Source organism: Ictidomys tridecemlineatus, chromosome 7 (assembly GCF_052094955.1).
Source record: "Ictidomys tridecemlineatus isolate mIctTri1 chromosome 7, mIctTri1.hap1, whole genome shotgun sequence".
Lineage (NCBI taxonomy): Eukaryota > Metazoa > Chordata > Mammalia > Rodentia > Sciuridae > Ictidomys > Ictidomys tridecemlineatus.
In genome coordinates this window covers 164972461-164991761 of record NC_135483.1, presented here as the reverse complement: position 1 = coordinate 164991761, position 19301 = coordinate 164972461, and the positions used below count along the sequence as shown (strand labels likewise).

General features: G+C 38.6%; 1 protein-coding gene across 1 annotated transcript in view; it reads right to left on the bottom strand.

Annotated features, from left to right (window-relative positions):
* Positions 1–19301, bottom strand: part of LOC101973702 (aldehyde oxidase-like) — a 56487-nt gene that overhangs the window by 4948 nt on the left and 32238 nt on the right. Inside the window, 13 exon segments of the mRNA NM_001282264.1 lie at positions 39–104; positions 294–408; positions 798–850; positions 1637–1711; positions 5362–5490; positions 6021–6116; positions 7323–7550; positions 8709–8900; positions 9099–9185; positions 9493–9580; positions 10673–10806; positions 12963–13087; positions 17259–17355. Of these exon segments, the coding sequence (NP_001269193.1) occupies positions 39–104; positions 294–408; positions 798–850; positions 1637–1711; positions 5362–5490; positions 6021–6116; positions 7323–7550; positions 8709–8900; positions 9099–9185; positions 9493–9580; positions 10673–10806; positions 12963–13087; positions 17259–17355 (1485 nt within the window).

Genomic DNA, 19301 nt, shown 5'->3' with positions numbered 1-19301 from the left:
TAGGATTGACTAAAAGTCTCTGTGGGGAAGGTACTTACCTGTCCAATATCCAGGGCTGGGTTTATGCTGAAAGCAGCATCCATGAAGATGTCAGTTCTAAGGAGCTACACCAAGAGAAAAGATATAATGGACAGTATAAGTTATTTAAAGTAGATTTTTTAAAAACTAAGTTATATATCTGTCCCTATTTCTTCCACGTGGAGGATCAAGTTAGTTATTATTTACAGTATAGGAAACATATTACTTTTTGTGTTGACCCTATAAAGATGGCACATATAAATGTTGCTTTTTACCTTATGAGCCCCAGTCAGACAGTCAATTTCAACCTCAGAACAGGATGCTCCATAAACAAAATATGGAAATGCATTACCTTCCTCCTTCTCCCAGTCCATATTTGTCTGGTAGCCTCTGAGAAAAGAAATCAGGAATGGAATTTTTTAAAAAAAGGTACTTAAGGTACTTTCCTGATTAGTGATCTGGTTACCTGGCTGTGTGGGGTCCTATAGACTACAGGGCAGAAGGCTGCAGACCCTGTGCCCCATTCTGTGGCTGGAGGTCTGCTTCCCCTTCTCTTGTGAGGGGACTGTAATCAGGGCTATAAGAGAATTGCTGAGATTCAGGAGGAGATGGACTGGTGTCTGCCCTTCCCCAAGGAGGCTCTGGATTGTTCCCCTGCTCCTGGTCCAAATCTTCATCTCCTTCCCCATCTCCAGAGATCCCTTGACTACAGGATTAACACCCACATCACATCACCCCTGCCCAAGTATAATATTAGCCAAAGTAATAATGTCCTTTACTTGAAATATCCAGTTGCTGAGAGACTGATGGATTCTTCAAAAGCTTGTGCAATCTGAAAGAGATGATTAGTTAAAAAGAAAGTATAAGTTTAGGGAAAGTAATTTACAACACCCATCCATTCTGGGCTTGTCTCTTGTTTACATGGGGCTCTGTACTTACATTTATCTGTAGTGAGACTCAAGACTGAGTGTGAGCTATGGGTCACAATTTGCTAGGGAAAAATAGCAGACAGCTGTGTTCTGGTATTATCCAAATTGGGCTGCACAGTGTAAAAATTTTACTATTTTTCACAAATTAGGGAGCGGGGTAGACTACATTTTTATGTAGTTATGTATTTAGGTATGCACATAGGATATATATATATATATTTGGATTTTCACCTTGCACTATTTTGACTGTCTTACTATAAGATTATGTCATCTTCCCTGTAACTGGATAGGGGCAGGCAACAATAATAATAATGGTAATTGTAGTAGCAACTATTAAAAATAGAGCAATCCTTTGATCTTAGCATTGCTGTTTTCTCCATTGCACAGGTGAGAACACCAAAGCCTGAGACCCTGGCCCTGCTGCCATAGCCATGGCACAGGGGCAACACCCCTGGGGTTTGACTTCTGAGCTCATGCTGCTATTGTGTTCTATAAGATATTAGGCTCTGAAATAGAACCAGGTGGCAATGAACATGGGTATCTCTTTTACCTGCTTTGTAAGGTAGAAGTAAATGCTAATACATTAGTATTCTTGAATGGTTGCTACCTGTCAGCCCACACATCTATGACTCATTCCCATGTGGATGTCCTTGCCTCTTCCTGGCTGGGATAATAAAAGGAACACTCACCCATTCTTCCCATTTTCCTTTAGGGTTTTTTCTGATGATGGGCTGAAGACGGGCCATGAGAATCTGGCAGGCATTCTAGAAATAAATGTTTGAAATGGTATCAGAAATAAAAGGCAGAGGGAATAGCAAACTGTTGGTTATTTAAATCACTTTTGATGGAGCCTGCCATTTTTTTTAAGTATCTTCCTTACTCTTATAGGAGGATTTCTTAAACTTGAGAAAAAAATGTGTTGAATCTTTTCAAAGGAAAAAGATCTTCTTGTAGCTTCTATAGTGTTGACTTATTTTTATTACAATGTTTATATATATGTTAACACAAAGCTAAGCAGAGTCTCCTTAGAGTTAGTTTTTTTTCTGTAACTATAAAGCAAAACCAAAATGACAGATCATGCACACCAATATATATACTAATAAAGTTCAAAATAACAACATTAATTCAATTGAGAGATGATGCTGTGTTTTGGAAGCTAAATTGCTGCTTGGAGTGTAAAAGTATTGTCTGCTAAGGCGCAGGTGCTTTTAAGTCCAACATGCCAACTCTGCTAGTGTAAAGAATCAGTTTTCTCTCCACTCTTCTTACTGAAATGGCAATGAGCTTTTCCCTTGCATTTTATTCCCTGTCATCACCTACTTTACACTGGGCAGGAAAACAACGCTCATTTATGAAGTCCATCTCTGCTGTTTTTTTTGTTTGCATGTTTGTTTTTGTTGTTGTTGTTGCCTTGACCCAAAGTAGTTTTGGTCCCAAATGTGGGCAAATACAATCATCAATACAAGTATTCCACTCATACTTGAAATGTTTATTTTAATTTTTAAAAGATTTTTATTGAAATGAAAACAGAAATTATTGAGGTAATTTCTTGGACTTCTAAGATTATACTAGATCCCTGGGAGTTAGTGGATCCCAGCTTGGCTTCCACCTTTAATTCAAATGTGAGTCCATTTGTATCTCTACGCTTACTCAGGTCAGCCTCAGAACACCCTCCTCTTGGCTTCTGTTACTACTTTTCTATCATCCTCTCTTTGGAAAATGGTCTATAGCTTCTCATGCATTGAGGAGATTACTGTTTTCATAGATTTGTCTTTGTTGATCCATTCAGTTTTCAATCATTGACCTCATTACAAATGGATGCCTTCTAAGAGACAGCCACATACAAGGCAACCTAAGTCCTAGAGTCCCCATATCTTTCCAAATATCAGATCTCCTTCCCATTATCTCACTCTTGTTAGGTGGGTAGTTTAGTTATGAGCAGGTGGGTAGAGAGGGGACACTAAAGGGCAGTAACTTACAGGATGAACATCAGACACAGTCATCAAGGAAAGTCCACAAGTCAGGGGACTGAGGATAACATAAAACTTTATCAAAGCAGATAAGCATCAGGAAAATGGGTACTGGCTCATCAAAACTCCTTCAGACATAGTTAATTATAACCCATTAAGGGAACTATTGCTTCAAGACCTTCTCTCTTGTGACCAGGTCTTCATGACTCTCCCCGGTGACCAGGTCATTGCTATCCTCACAAAGAAAAATTGCTGAGGGTTATGCAAAGGGGTAATAAACCATGTGGGGGGCAGGTATGAGAAATTTAGTGAAGAACAAAGGGACCCAAATCCTTTAAAAACTTAGATCTATAAGAGCTATATTGTTCTCTCTGGAAGTGCCTATATGGTGTGTCCTTACCTCACTCTCTCTCGAAAACTCTGCCTGTTAAAACGTGCTTGAAATCTTTCCTGCTGCTAGAGAGCCACATGGTGGCTTCAGCTCAGCAGGTCTCCTGGGCAACACCCTGACCACTAAACTCCTCTGAGTGACTTTAGAGTTCACGCATCTCCTAAGGTAAGTTCACCCTTTAATTTAGTGAGATATTGCAGTGAACCTTTGCCATTCTTTTGTGACTCTGAACTTCTTTTTTTAAAATTATTTCATGAACAATTATTAATTTAGTGAAATTAACATTGTTATGAACACATAAGGTGTAAGCTCTCTCTTTCCAATAGACCCCTAAGGTTGAGAGCCATCCCGGATTTTGAAAAGGCATTTCTGTGTGCTTGTGTGCTTTCTTTGCCATTTTCTCAGTTATTGATGTAGCTAGATTTTGTGAACCCAGCATAGGTCGTCAGCCTGGCTAGCTGGTGATAACTTTCCCCTAAATCACCTCAAGCCTAGCAAGAGGGGCTCCAAAGTCACTCATAGAGCTTGATAAGGATTCCTGGAGCTTGGGGGCCTGAAGACTAGTACTTACTTCTGAAGACAAGTCTTCTGGTGAGAGGCCAATTCAGCAGAGATGCTTGCTGGGCTAGGTTGGTTTGTTTGTTTTCTAATTAATGCACTTTCTGTATTTAACCATTTTATTTTAAGGATAACTAGAAATTAATGGAAATTTAAAATAGAATTACTTTTCTCCACTTGTTGCATTTTTTGCTTTGCAGTGTTTAATAGTTAGTCATTCTCTGTTTCTATAAACATAAGTATACAAATGCTTATTCATTTACCTAAACTGTCTACTGTTGCTCTTACATTAAAATTATTTAGGATTTTTCTACAAGCATTTTTTAATGGCCATTTCCTAGACTCCCATATAAAAGACTTTGGATTTTTAGAGTTTGGGGATTATGAAATGAATGACTTCATCTTCTTGAGTCCTACCTAGCCAAGTGACATTCTCTGTACATAAAGTGTGGAACCATCAATGCCTTTACAGTTAGCAGAACCTCAGCTTTTGTTACATTTCCTTTGAAAGTCTCATGTGGTTATTAGTTGGTGAAGAATCTAGAACTATTGAAAGCAGTGGGTCTTCGTGGGCTTTGAAAGCTCTGCACAGTCAGCCCACCATGGAAGTCCAAGGAAGAACTGCAGAAAGTCTGAAGGGCAAGCAAATGGCTTTCATACCAAAGAGCACCCTCTGAATATACTGGACAGGTTGCTGACCAAGTCAGATGGTGGTGGCCAGTGTGTGGTGGGACTTCCGCTCTATATAGTTTTCCTACATTTTTGAACTACAGAGGAAGAACTTAATTTTGTCTCAAAGGTGGTCTGACAATATTTACATGGAGTGGGACGTGGAGTGCAACATCTCTCAAACTCTGTGATTGTAGAGCTTTTATATTTTCACTGAGCATTTCATAGGACCACTATCCAAGGAGTTGATACAGGGGCACATTTGTCAAGCAGAAAGTTTCCCTTTTCAACCAGGTGTTTGTCACGTTGTGTAGATGGTCTCTGTTGGTGACTAGTGACCAATTGATAGTTTTCTAGAGGTTAGGGGTGGGAAGGAAGGTTATGTGATGGATTTTTATAAGATTTCTTCTCACCCACTTCTATGAGATGGGTGATAGCTCAATCTCCAGTGATGCACAAAAGGAATGGATTCTTAGGGAGGTTAATTTCCAGGCCCAAGCTCTCCAAGAGAGCAAGGCAGGACTGCACCACATTGCTCTGGTGTGCTGGGTGAGAGAAGGGGGAGATTGTTTTATCTGAGACAGAGGGAGGCTGCTAAAGGGGCAGGTTTGCACAATGAAGAAGAATATGAATTATAAAAGATAGCCTAGTGCAGCTGAAGCACCAAATCGAGCTTTAGAAAACTTGGCTGGGAATCTCTGCTCCATCACAATTAGCCCAGTGACCTAGAACTTGAACTCTGTTGACCTCAGTTTCATCTTCCATAAAGAAGGACAAGGTATCCCAATGCAGACCTTGGGTGACTGAAAGATGAAAGAAGAATCACCTGTACAGCCTTTCCATTGATGTCTGTCCCCATGGACCCAGCTGTGAAGACAGCATTGGGCACTGTGATGGTGCTGGTTTCAGAAAGGTGTATGTATGATGGGGGGATGTTCAGTTCTCGACTAGCCACCTGCCAGGATGCAAAAGAGAAATTATTTCATTGGCTTTATGCCCACTTCTAAGTGAGAAAACTTTGCATTCTTTTTAGAACTGAGTATAAAACTGGCTGGCTGTCCTGCCGAGATGACAACAGTTAAGCTGGGTATTAAATGGCACCACAGATGATACACTCCTTTTTGGAGATATGTGGACCAACCAACCAGTCTTGCTGTACTTCTTTTTATACCAGTTTTATGGAAGCCACATGGCAGAGTGATCATTCTGGGACACATATTATTGTTCTGAGCAGTTGCCATGAAGCCTTACAGTATTTTATCTTTGAAACTGGAGCTACATTTTTCAGAAAATTCATAGTTCTCTCATATGCAGGAAGAATATTATATTTTTCTCAATTCCAACATCTATTTCCCTCACTCTACTGCATTTTTATGTTCCTGAGGTTAGGATGAGTATTAAAATTGACTTGTGCATGTAATGCTTGATCTTAGTCTGTAAGGGGATAAGCTCTCCTACAAGAGAAAACATGAGCACTTGTCTCACCTGGATCATTTTGGTGTTCAGACCTTGTCCTAGTTCACAGCCACCATGAATCAGCAGGACAGAGCCATCTAGATAGATGTGGACCAAAGCAGCTGCCTGGTGGAGATCATTGTAATACAGTTTGGAAACTGATATTGACAAATTTCAGTCAATTTAGCTGAGGACATAAAAAGCTGGTTATTCCAAATGAAGATTTCATAGAATTTGCACGTTCCAGGGCCAGACCATAGGAGGGAAGAGGCTGGGCCACGTAGTGGTTCTGCAAACACAGAATTTTTCTTGAGCTCAATCTCCATTGCACTCTAGCATATGGCCCAGGATCCTGCACTTACCTCATTGGGAACCTACCTTTATATGGATGCCTATGTCCCTGCCACAAAGCATTAAAATACCAACTAATTCATCTCTTCCATCTCCTGGCTATGATCCAGACTTTTTGGATCATTAAGTTATCTACAGGAATGTTTAAACTGTGTTTTATATTCCTGACACTCTAACAAGAGTAATGGATGACCACGCCTAAGTATTATCATGTGCCTCCAGAAAGCGTGTTATATTTAGTGATGATGACTACTCATCAAGTAGGATTACTTTAATTGATGGAGCACATTAGAGACAAGAGGTGGGACTGTGAGTCAGCACACCATCTGCAGACATTTTAGGATAACACTTCAACATAATTTGTATAATTCACTCACACCATGAAGGGGGCCTGTATGCTTTTCTTTGCAAAAGTTTGGTTATGGGGCATTTCAGCAATTAATGGGAATATACCCAAAAATAAAAAAATAACAGAATCAGAAATTGAACCCCATGAAAAATTGATTATGGTTAAACTTAAAAAGAAAGCCCAATAGTCCCTGAGCCTCACAATAGAAAACTTCAAGTTTCTATTGTGTCTATAGAAACTTGAAGAATAGCTGTCTATTCTTATACTTTTGGAAGCTCTGCCTTCAAATGACCCTACTGCTCTCCAAGAAACTAGGAAGGTTTCTTTCTCTCACAGACTTGAAATTTGACTCCCTACTCAATACTCATGTTTGGGACCCTGCTACTAAAACCAGGAGCCCCTGAGCTAGACTGTATTGTTGATTGAGGTCCTCATGCCATGTCCTGCTAGGTCTGCCCTAATACCTATAGTCCCCATCCTTGCTTAAGCCTACTCTATCTCCTGCTAAAGGAAACTGCCCCAGTTTCTTCTCTGACCCCAGCAGGGACAACTCCTTGTTGCATATGATTGCCTTTTCCAGAGGCCAGTCATTTGGAACAGGGCTTTCAGGAGGACATCTCTCCTCACCTCACCTGACTGTAGTAGGCTATGGGGATTCCAATGGTATACTTCATGGGGACAACGGAAAGCCCTCTCTTCTTCCAGTAATTTTTTTGGTTAAATTCCTCTGCAGCTTGTTTCCTAGCATAGAATGAAGATTTCTCCAGACAGTCTTTCCAGCATTTTCGCAAGGGCTCAGGGTTAAATGTCTGCTTGTAGGCTGTTTTGCTAGTTCTCTTATACAGGTTTATTTCTTTAACCTGAAAGATGATAAAGTAAAATGGATTTTAAGGATGAATGCTTGTTCTATATATAACAGCATTTTTGTTATATGTCTGATACAGAGAAAATATTTCTAAAAAAAGAAATCGATGTGATTCTGCAATCTGTATATGGGGAAAAAATGGGAGTTCATAACCCACTTGAATCAAATGTATGAAATATGATATGTCAAGAGCTACGTAATGTTTTGAACAACTAATAATAAAAGAAAGAAAGAAAGAAAAAAGAAACAAAAAAATAAAAAAGAAAAAAGAAACAATTAAATACGTGGCTATAAATATGCAAATGCAAATGTATGGGTATAAAATTGAAATTAATGCAAAACAGAAAATACTATCAAACACTAACACTTTATATGCTCCAGGCATGAGTGTTTTTCTAAGTGTGTTTATTTCAATTAACTTCCTGATGATCCTGAGAAACACTAGACATTATTATTAGTCTTGTCACAAGTTTGTTAGTGATAAGTTCAAATTCAAAGTCCTTTTACTCCTATATAATATTGCCTTGTGTCCTAATTATTTTCAAATTAGCTCCTCAAAGTCTTGACTGTGGTTAAACTTTTGCACAAATGGCTATAATCTTTCTACTCTATTTCTGCCCTGGGGTAGTTTCACACTGACTCTGGGATTGGTTTTGTGACTTGCTTTGGTCAAAGGGATAATACATAGGAAGGCACACTGAGACTTGAAAAGTATTGGCATATTGGGGCATGCCATGTTTTTGCTGCTCCTGGGAACTCTGGGAATACTACCATGAGAATTAATATGGGCTAGCCTACCACAGCCACTATGGAGCACTTTCCAGCCTTCCTAGGTGAGGCATTCCCAGATAAATCCACCAGATAGCTACCAGACAAGTTAGTGAAGCCATCTGAGATCAATAGAGCTCCAGTTAAGCTGGTCCATACCAGAAGTGCTCCCCAGTTGACCTACAGATTCATGAAAAAATGCTAATTATTTTAAACCACTTGGTTTTGTGGTTGACTTACTACAAGAGCAAAAGCTAACTGATACATAGATATGTTTCAGTTTTGAGAAACCACACAGAGGCTGACATAATGCTATGTGTAGGTGCACAAGATACATTTGACCCAATGAAGCCAGCGTTTTATTAGGGGGGTTCTGACCGTTTACCTCTTCTGGAAGTAAGTTACATTGAGATGCTACAGCATTTATGTAAGCTTCTACTACCACCGTGGCCTGAGGGAAGCCAAATCCTCGAAAGGCAGTGTTGGATGGCAAATTTGTTTTGCAAACTCTGCCCTGGCATCGGAAATTAGGAATGTCATATGCATTTTCAGATTTCAGCACAATGAACTCCAGCACCTGGATTAAAGGAAAAAAAACTTTACTTTAAAGGAAAAAAAACTTTACTTCTATCCAATATTCAAAACCATTTCTCTAAATTTTATTTTTAACACAAACCATTTAAGAATTTATCTAATTCATAAAATGAATATTCATGCAAATAAAGCATGACACATATAGCCCCACTGAAAAGCTATGGAAAAGCTTGTTTCTCACCATCTCAGACTCATCAGGAGTGCATCCACCATTGATGTAATATTTGACATCAACAGCTTTGATCACACCATTGTTCATGAATCCAATCTGCAAAGTGATAGCAAGACAATTTTCTCAGTTACGCTTCTTTGCAACCTAACTGTACTGTACACAAACACATCTGATCACAATTCTCCACCCTTACCTAGCTTATACGCGTGGTTAGATATGACAGACACAGGATGAACACTCAGGGAGAGCTCAAGTTGAATTTGATCCAGACAGAAAGTTCTGACTAGCTTTAGGCAGCATCCAAATATCCTTTTTAAGAGGTAGGAATTGAGCAACTGTCTTTACTATTGATTGATTAACATAATGTCTTAGTGGCTTGTTAAACCTGAAGGCTCTCACTCACTTTGTATTTTCCAAGCAGTGGATGGCGGCCAGCGGTTATCAGCATATCATCACCTCGCTCTAGGATAAATCTGATTGGGCAGCCAGTCCTATGGGAAATGACTCTGTTAATATGCAGGGGGCTTCACAAAGTTGTATAAGCATAGAGATGGGGAAGGAGACTTGAAGTAATTTAGCTTAGTGGGGTTTTATTTTTCTTCCTGTTATGGTATTGAACCCAGGTGCTTGCACGTGCTCAGCAACTGCTCTACCACAGACATACATGCCCATCCCTTTTTAAATTTTATTTTGACACAGGATCTAAGTTGCTCAGGATGGCTTCAAACTTGTGATCCTCCTGCCTTAATCTCCCAAGTAACTGGGCTTACCGATGTATGCCATAGTACCTGGCAGCTTAATGGTTTTCAAAGGGGGTAGTAATATGCCTTTAACAACATTTTGCAAACTGTAAGAACATTAAAATTAATATATATATTAATTTTAATGTGATATATTATTTGGTTATAAATGATTCCACCTTTATTTCTTGTTAATATTTACATTAAAGAGTTGTATGATCATTTTGAAATTATGTGTTTAAATAGGCTTTATTATTATGCATTTCACTTGTGATATTAAGAGGGCATTAACACATTGCTGTAGGTGGGCTGTTAAGGCTGAAAGTTTGAGATTCAGCACTCTGTCCAGCTCAACCTCCCTTGCAGACTTCCTTTTCATAAAGTGTGTATCAAGGACTCTGGTTTCTTATGGAATGTTTCCAACTCCTATAAACCTGCTACTTAAAGGACAGCCTTTTCTATTGTTGGAAAGTTCCAAGAACTCTTTTTTTTTTTTTTTTTTTTTTTTTTTTTTTTTTTTAGTGGTAGACTGGGATAAGACAAGTTTGTCCTGAGTGTGTCTTGGTGAACTCTTGTAGTTACAAGGTTCACAAATCGTGGCTACTCCAGTGTCTGGTTATTCCAACAGAAAGAGGCAGAGGCTGCGTGAACATCTGCAGGCAACAGCAGAGCCCATGGTTTATTCCATAACAAGATGTGTCTCTTGTAGGACTGAGGTTTTGACCTTCCTTCCACACAGCCAATTTCAGTTGAGTTGAAGGCTGAGATGAAAGGTTGGAAGGAATCACGTGCCATCCATGCCACTCAGACTGCTGACATGACACAGTGATCACTGTCACTTACTTATTGGCAGCCACAGCACTAATGGCTCCCAGAAGAGCGGGCTTGGTCACTTTCCCTCCAAATGCTCCTCCAGCTCTTTTCATGTGGCAGGCGATTCTACTTCTTGGGACACTGAGTGCTGCAGCCACATATTCCTATAAGAGGTAAGTCCCCAAGGCCTCATAAGTGCAATTTAATAGTTTACTTTCTTATCCATGTTTCCTCTCTGTCCAGTAAAAAAAAAAATAAGTACTTCCACATATATTTATATTTACAAAGTTGTTAACCATTATCATAGTCTGATTTGAGAACATTTTCAGCATCTCCAAAGAAACCTTGTATTCACTAAGCAGTCAGAATTCATCTCTTGCAACCTCCCAGCCTAGGCAACCACAAATCTATATTCCATCTCTATAGATTTGCCCATTTTGGACATTCCATATAAATAGAATTGTACAATGTGTGACCTTTTGTGACTGTCTTCTTTCACTTTGCATAATGTTTTTTCAAGGGTCACCCATGTTGTGTCATGTAGGAGTTTTTCATTGCTTTTTATGGTTAAATATTATTCCATTGTGTGAATATATCAGATTTTATCTATTTATGAGTTGATAGATATTGGGTTGTTTCTAATTTTGGCTCTTATGAGTAATGCTCCTATGAACATCTATGTTTAAACCTTTGTGTGGACAAAGGTAGATAGTTGAGTAGATAGTTGTAGAGTTGCTGGTTTATATGGTCATTTCATCTTTAACATCCAAAGAAACTGCCTAAGTGTTTTTCACATTGGCTACACCATTTTTCATGCTCATTAGCAATTTATGGAGGTTCCAGTTTCTCTACATATTTGTCAATACTTGTTATTATCTCTCTTTTAGATTATAGCCATGTTAGTGGGCGTGGAGTGATATCTCATTGTGGCTTTGATTTGCCTTTCTCTTGTGGCTGATTGTTGAGAGCCACAGGCGAAGGGGCCCCAGCAAACTTTCAGATTGCCAGCTGATGATTGGCTCACAGCAGCCCCAGCAACTTCTAGCTCATTGGCTCCTCTGCGGTGATGCTCATTGGCGGACTTTTTTTGGCTCCGCCCACAGGACCCAGCCAACTGGTCTCAAGAGCAGGAGGATTGTGGGAGGTGGAGAGGCTTGTGGTTTTGGGAGAGGCTTGTGGGAAGCCGGTGGTGGCAGTTGGGCTCTGAGGGTTTTTCCTGAGGAGCTGTTTTGTTTGGCATGTGTGGTTCTAAAAATAAAGTTAGTTTCTTTTGACAAGTGGCCCCTGATTGTGCCCAGCCAGACTGTGGTAGCTGATGATTCAGAGTATCGTATCATGTGATCATTAGTCATTCATATTTCTTCTTTGCAGAAATGTCCACTCAAATGCTTTGCTGTAACTGCTTTTGATGCTGCCCTAAGTTTTTTAGTAACCCTTGGAAGATGCCTGCTGTGTGGAACTGATGGTGTTGGTGGTGGGTGGCAATGGTGATCTGGACACATGCACCTTATCCCTGGAAGCCCAGAACCCAAACCTCTGGCAAAAAGGGACCTCAGGGATCTTATTACCTCCCTCAATTTACAGAAAAGAATATTGATGCCCAGCAACTTTCAAGAGATCACAAGGCTGCTTAGAGGTAAAACTCATATCCCTCACCCCTCCTCCATCCACTTCAAAACTTGCAACTGTGGAGGTCACAGCCATATCCCTGCTCAGAGCCAGTGACTTCAGCCTTTCATTTTGCCTGAATAGCAACTGGTAACTTCTTCTTCCCATGGAGCCACTCCTTCAGGTCCTCAAGGTGTCAGGATTCCCTCCCAGTGACACTTGTCACTATTTTTAAAGTATCCCCTTGTACCGGACAGTGTTATGGAGCAACTCCATTTTTGAAACATGGGAATATCAGGACTTTTTTTTTTCACTTCTCTGGGTACAACACTGCTTTATATCTCAAGCCACAGCATAGGACTGGAATTTAGTTGCTACTCTGTCAATGTCTGAAAATGTCTTGGAAATGCAATTGCTTTACCCACATACCACCGATATAGTAGAACATTTATATAGAATAGCAATACCAGTGACATATAAAGGAAAATTAACATACAGTACTAAGGATTTGACCTCCCTGAGATCAATTCTTAAGAGGGAAAGATGAACCTTGTCCTATGTTTTGGAAGGTAGCAAAATTTCCAAATCATGTTGAAAGTTATTTATTCCATTTTATTCTCACTGGATTTCAACCAATGTCAGGGATGCACATAGTTCAAGGCACAAGAATGAGAGGTCATTTGGAGTCTCATTTCCAAAAACAGCCTATTACCTGCACATGTGTTGGGAACTGTGTTCCAAGGTGTAACACCATCTCTTTGTCTTCTGCTTTTGGTATAGCCAGCATCGTTTGTGTTTCCATGTAAAAATGTTCCTGTCCTTCCACATGGACCTCACCTGTAAAGCATGAACACAGGACAATGTTAAGTCACAGGTACCAACATGGGCACTATTGGTGGCATTTTGTTTATAAAGACCAAGTTGCTTTATGTTATGGAGAGCTGGACTTATATCATTTGGTTAAAACACTTTTTGTGATACTGTTGTACTCCTTGTCCCTGATGCCAATTCCAGTAAGGAGGACATGGTTTTGAGAAAAAGGAAAAATAAGTTTTATTATTTTGCTAGCAAAGGAGAATCACAGGGAACTACTTTTCCAAAGGCTATGATTCTGCCCGTCAGTAGGAGCAGGGGGCTTTTAAGGAGGTGATACAAAGGCTACATTCCACTTGTTCTCTATTGGAGTTGTAATTCACTTGTTAATTTGGGAGTCATTTCTGAGATCATTTTATGCCATCCCCAAAGTCTGGATTACTTTGTTCCTATGGTGGGTGTGTGCTCAAGGACAGATAAATCTGCTTAAAATGGGGAAGAAAGGTTATCCTGTTTCCCCTGAGATTAGGGAGGAGCAAGGAGAAAGAAACAGAAAGAAACATGTTCATTTAAAAAATAAGTTGCAGTGGCAGAGCAGCAAGGGCTATATTCAAAGCGTTAAGCAGCTCACTGTCACAATTTGTTTTGCCCTTCCCTGTGTGAGGGGGGAGGGGAACATCTTCTCAAAAGGAAACATATACCCTGCTTTTGGAGTTAATAGGAAATGCAGCTCAGTTGGAAAAAAGTGGCTTTTTTTTTTTTCTGTTCCTGGTATTTCTCAATTGCCCTCAGCTCAAAATAATCCTAATGCTATCAGGGTATTATTTTAAACTCAAATGTATTTACTTAATATTACATAGTGTTGTAGTATACCAGGTATTTTTCTAAGGCTTAGCACTTCATAGATGATTAATTCATTTAATTCATTTAATCCTCAAATCCACCCTTAAATCCATGAAACATGTATTATTATCTACATCTTGCAGATTGAGAAGCCAGGACATAGAAAGGTTAAGGAAACCGTCCAAAGTCACAAGAACTGGGATTCACACCTGGGTCACCCAACTCCAGCCAGGGTGCATGCTCTTAGCTACTACACTTCTTCATGTTGGCACTCTCTGTGACTCTTAGTCATTTCTTTTCTTCATGTTTCAAATTTCCTACCTTGTTCCAACATTTTGAAATCCCACAATTGCCCAAATCCCAAATGGCAGCAATTCCAAATGGCACCTTGTCAATCATCTGCCCTTTGAGTGAGAATAAAAATGAAAAGACAATCTAGCATGGTGCCCAACAAGCAAGGCCTTTGGGCCAGCCAGAACCAGGGTCTATTCCTGGTCCTACAGCTAACTGGATAGGAGACCTGAGCCAGGGATTTAACTTTTATAAACCTCAGTTTCTTAACCTTTAAAATGAAGCTATGGCTATGTTCCTTCTCAAAATTATTTCCCTCACATTTCAAATAGTACGTAGTAAATGCTTAGTTACTTAAGACAGGTTTAGAAAAAATACTGATTTCTTAAGGTTATAAGGATTAAATAATGTTGTACATATAAAATGTTTAGCATGGTATTGACACAGTAAGTACCTGAGGAATGTTAGTTGAGGTGACTATTGGGGGAGTGGTGGTGAATAACTTTCACCTCAAACTTATAGCCTTTGTGAAAATTTCATTTTATTTTAAAAAACAGAATCCTTGAGGAGTATTGGACCTTTGGCATAGTTAGTGGATACTGTCAGATTCCTGAGCATCTCTCACCAGCTTACCAGTTGTGTCCTCTTCTGAAGTAAAGGATTGTTTATATAATTGCGAGGTAGTTTGCAGTTTCTGCTTAAATAGAATGATGTTGCAAAACACGATTTCTAGTCTCTACCAGGTTTTAATAAAAGATAAACATTTATAGCACTTGCCATTTCAATTATTTAGAACCTACTGGTCAGAGACCCTGTGCTGTTTTCTCTGATCAAAGACACACAGTAATTTTCTTCAAAATGACAGTTGTGAATACCAGTCTTGGCCATACATTAGAATCTCATGGTGAGTTTTAAAAATATATCTATGCTCTGACTCTATACTCCAAGATTCTGATATCATTGGTCTAGGGTGTGATTCAGGTATTGATATTTTTAAAATCACACTAATGAGATCTTAGTGCACCAAGTCAAAACAAACAATAGTATCAAGATTGAAAAAGATAGAAAACAGTCACAGATTAAATACATAGAAAATTCAAGAAATTCTCTAAGACTATTAAAGGAGCAAATGAATTTAATAAAATTGCTAGGTAGCCAATCAATACACAAACATTGTTTTCACATACTAGATAGAAGTATTGAAAATTAAATATCACTTATCATAGCATCACAAGGCACTAAATACTGGGAATAAATATTAAGAAGGATGTGCAAGATATCTATAGTGAAAACTGTAAAAATTACTGAGAGAAAGAAAACCTAAATAAAAGGCAAGGTCTACTATGTTTATGGTTCATGAGACTTATTATTAGTATTTCAATTATGTTAAATTAATACATGTTATAATGCAATCTCAGACAAAATTCCAGCAAATTCTTTATGATGAAATTCAATTTAGGTGACTTTTCTTTATAGTTATTGCTGGCTTTTGTGTCTGTTGAGAAATTTTTGCCTGTTCCAAGGTCATGAAGAAGTTTTCTTATGTTTTTCCTAGAAGCTTGATTGTTTCAGCTTTTACATTTAGGTCTATGATCTGTCTCAAATTAATTTTTCTATATGGTATAAGGGTTCGAGATTCCTTTTGTTTCATATGGACATGCAGTTAATTTGGCACTGTGTATTAAAGACTGGATTTCATTTTAATCATAAAAAATCAGCATAAAGAAAGTGAAAAGATAATTCACAGACTGGAAGAATATAATTGACCAACAAAGAATTTGTACCAAAAAATATAAAAATGAGCTGGGCACAGTGGCACACGCCTGTAATCCCAGTGGCTCTGGAGGCTGAGCCAAGAGGATCGAAAGTTCAAAGCCAGCCTCAGCAAAAGTGAGGCAAGTACTAAGCAACTCAGTGAGATCCTGTCTCTAAATAAAATACAAAATAGGGCTGGGGATGAGGCTCAGTGGTTGAGTGGCCATGAGTCAATTCCTGGTACCAAAAAAAAAAAAAAACATGTTAAAATCTGTAAACCAGTAAGTAAATAGATTATTTATTATATTATCAATTACATTAATAACAATTACATAATTATAGTAATGTGATATAAATGTATTATTAATTATAATTAATTTTTACTTTTGGATTTAAAAAATTAAGGAAAAATAGGCAAAAGACTAGAATAGATAGTTCAACAAAAAGAATTATAAAAAGAGCCCATACACGTATGAAAACAGTTCATCATTAGTCAATTAAATAAATCCAGCTAAAATCATAACAAGATACCAGTACTCATCTAACTGATTAGATAAAGCTGCAAAGCCTGGCAATAACAATGGAATTTTCTTAATTGCTAATAGGAATAAAATTGGTATGACTTTCATTGTCATTTAAAAATATTTGGCATTAACTACTAAAGCTAAACATACAAATATGCTATTACTCAGCATTTAAGTCCTGGTATATTCCATTAGAAGTAAGTGCTTATGTTCATTAAAAAACAAGTATAATAGTGTTTATAAAAGCTTTATTCATAATTGTCCCAAACTGATAAAAACTCAAATGTCTGTCAATAGCAGAATGGGTAAATAAATTGTGGACTATTTGTCTAATGTTGTAACTACTGAAAAATGAAAACAGAACTACAGATCCATACAATAACATGGTAGACTCTTCCATATAAAATGTTAAATTAAAAAATAAGCACATCAAAAGATTATATTAAAAGATTCCATATATGTGAAGTTCAAAACAGATAAAATGAATCTACAGTGATAAAAGTTAAAATAATACTTTTGAGGGCTACAAGACAGGATGTAGGAAGAATTCTGGGGTACGGGAAATGTTCTGTATCTTGATGGGGTAGTGTTTGCATAGGTTTCTACATATGTAAAAATTCATCAAGCTTTAAACTCATCGTGCATTTTAAATTGTTGTTCAACAACCACAATAGGATAGAAAAGCCCTGCCTTAGAGTTTCAGCTTTTCTCAAACCAGATGACTGAAATTAGTTTTTTACGTTAGAAGTTTCTATTTTCTGGCTCTAGACTATTGTACTTACCTTCAATGATTTGGTCAACATACTTAAAGGCATGCTCTACATCTCCTTGCTCAATTTTTTTCTCAGAAAAAAGAAAAGAATTGTGCTCTAGGGCTTGCTGCAGTGGAGAAACAAACAAACCAAAACAATTTTTAAATTTGCATCCTAATAAACTATTTGTCCCCCGTCAGAATTCCATGCTTCTATTCTATCAGATAGATCTTTTTTTTTTAAATATATATTTTAGTTGTAGTTTGACACAGTACCTTTATTTTATTATTTATTTTTATGTGGTGCTAAGGATTGAACCCCAGTGCCTTGTACGTGCTAGGCGAGTGCTCTACCGCTGAGCCACAATCCCAGCCCCTCAGATAGATCTTTACAAACAGAGACAATTGGAGCTAAAACAGTGTGAAGAGTCAGTGAAAATTGGATTAAAGTGAATTACAGGCATCCAGAGGTGACTCACTAATTTTTTTCAAGGACTTGGAGAAGAGCTAAGGATACAAAGCTCTATTAGCCATGACCTCACCTCTAGATTGCTGAGTGATTATCTGAGGCATTTGGTTTTAAGGCGCCAACTCTGGGGTAAGACGGGCTCATGATAGAGTAAAAAGAGTTTAAGGAGGAGGAGGCTGGGGTGGGTGGAATGCTCAGGAACGGCCTTGTATTGGCTACCTGAATCAGATCCACAATCATTTGAAGTTAAAGGCTCATCATAAAATAACAGTTTAAGGCTGAGATCAGGTGAGGGACCAAAATGAGGACAGACTGGTTAGGTTGCAGGTTGTCTATCAATAAACAGTGGAAGATGAGTGTGGAAAGGTGATTGAGGATGGTGTAGGAAAGACCTTGACTCTACATTGAGGAGTTAGATCTTATGTAAGGGAACTGTGCTGAATAGGAAAGGTAAACTGCTGAACTTGGGGACTCGAAAATGTTAATGTGCTGGGAGAGGGGCTGAACTGTAGACAAGAGCCTCTTTAAGTGGTTATTCAGACAATAAGGTGGTGAGGATGGTGCTGGAGGATGGAGTGAAAGTGAGAATGAGAAGAAAGGAGCAGAAGTAAGTGGCAGTTATAAGATCATCGGAAAAATTTGAATTTGATAATTGTTGGGAAGAATGGGAAAATCAATGAAGATGTTCAACCTGATTAGGCATCTACCTGCTCATCTATCCTTCCATCCCACTATCACTCAACATAAACTTATTGAGCACCAACTGTGGGTTTAACACTGGTAGGCACTAGAGATATAAAACAAAACAGCACATCTTTGCTCTCATTAATAACCATAAAACCAAAAATGATAGCCAACATTTATTGACTGCATCCCCAGGTGCTATTCTAAGTAGTTTACTTGGATTCTTTCATTTAAACCTCATAAAGATTCCTATTTTTCGGGGCTTTGTGGCACATGCCTGTAATCCCAGTGACTTGGGAGACTGAGGCAGGAAGATCACAAGTTCAAAACCAGCCTCAGCAATGGCAAGGCACTAAGCAACTCAGTGAAACCCTATCTCTAAATAAAGTACAAAATAGGGCTTGGGAAGTGGCCCAGTGGTCAAGTGCCCTTGAGTTCAATCCCCACTACCAAAAAATAAAAATAAATAAATAAATAAATAAATAAAATAAAAAATTCTTATTTTACAGATGAGAAACCAAAGTCTGTGGAGTTTAAGTAACTTGCCAAGGTTTTCATTCTATTGAGAAGCTGTTAAATGGCAGAATCAGATTATGGATCCAAGTAGTTTGTCTTCTGAGTTTGTGCTTAAGAACAGTGGGCAGAGAAACAGAGGACCCAGCAGTTGTAATATAACAAATGTTACAATGTTTATGAGTTCCTCGGAGCTCTAGATTTTCCCATTGACTAGCTTTGTTTGTGGGGTCTTGAGGGCAATACTCAGGCAGGCTTTGGTGAGAGGCCACAGGAGAAATGGGCATAGGAAGTTAGTTGCACTGCTGTCCTGGCTGCAGAAGTACTTGTGGGGAAGAAGGTGTTTGGACAGGAAAGCTCTCGGGATTCTGTCTTGAGGTGCTGATTACTAGAGCCTTTCTCTAGGAT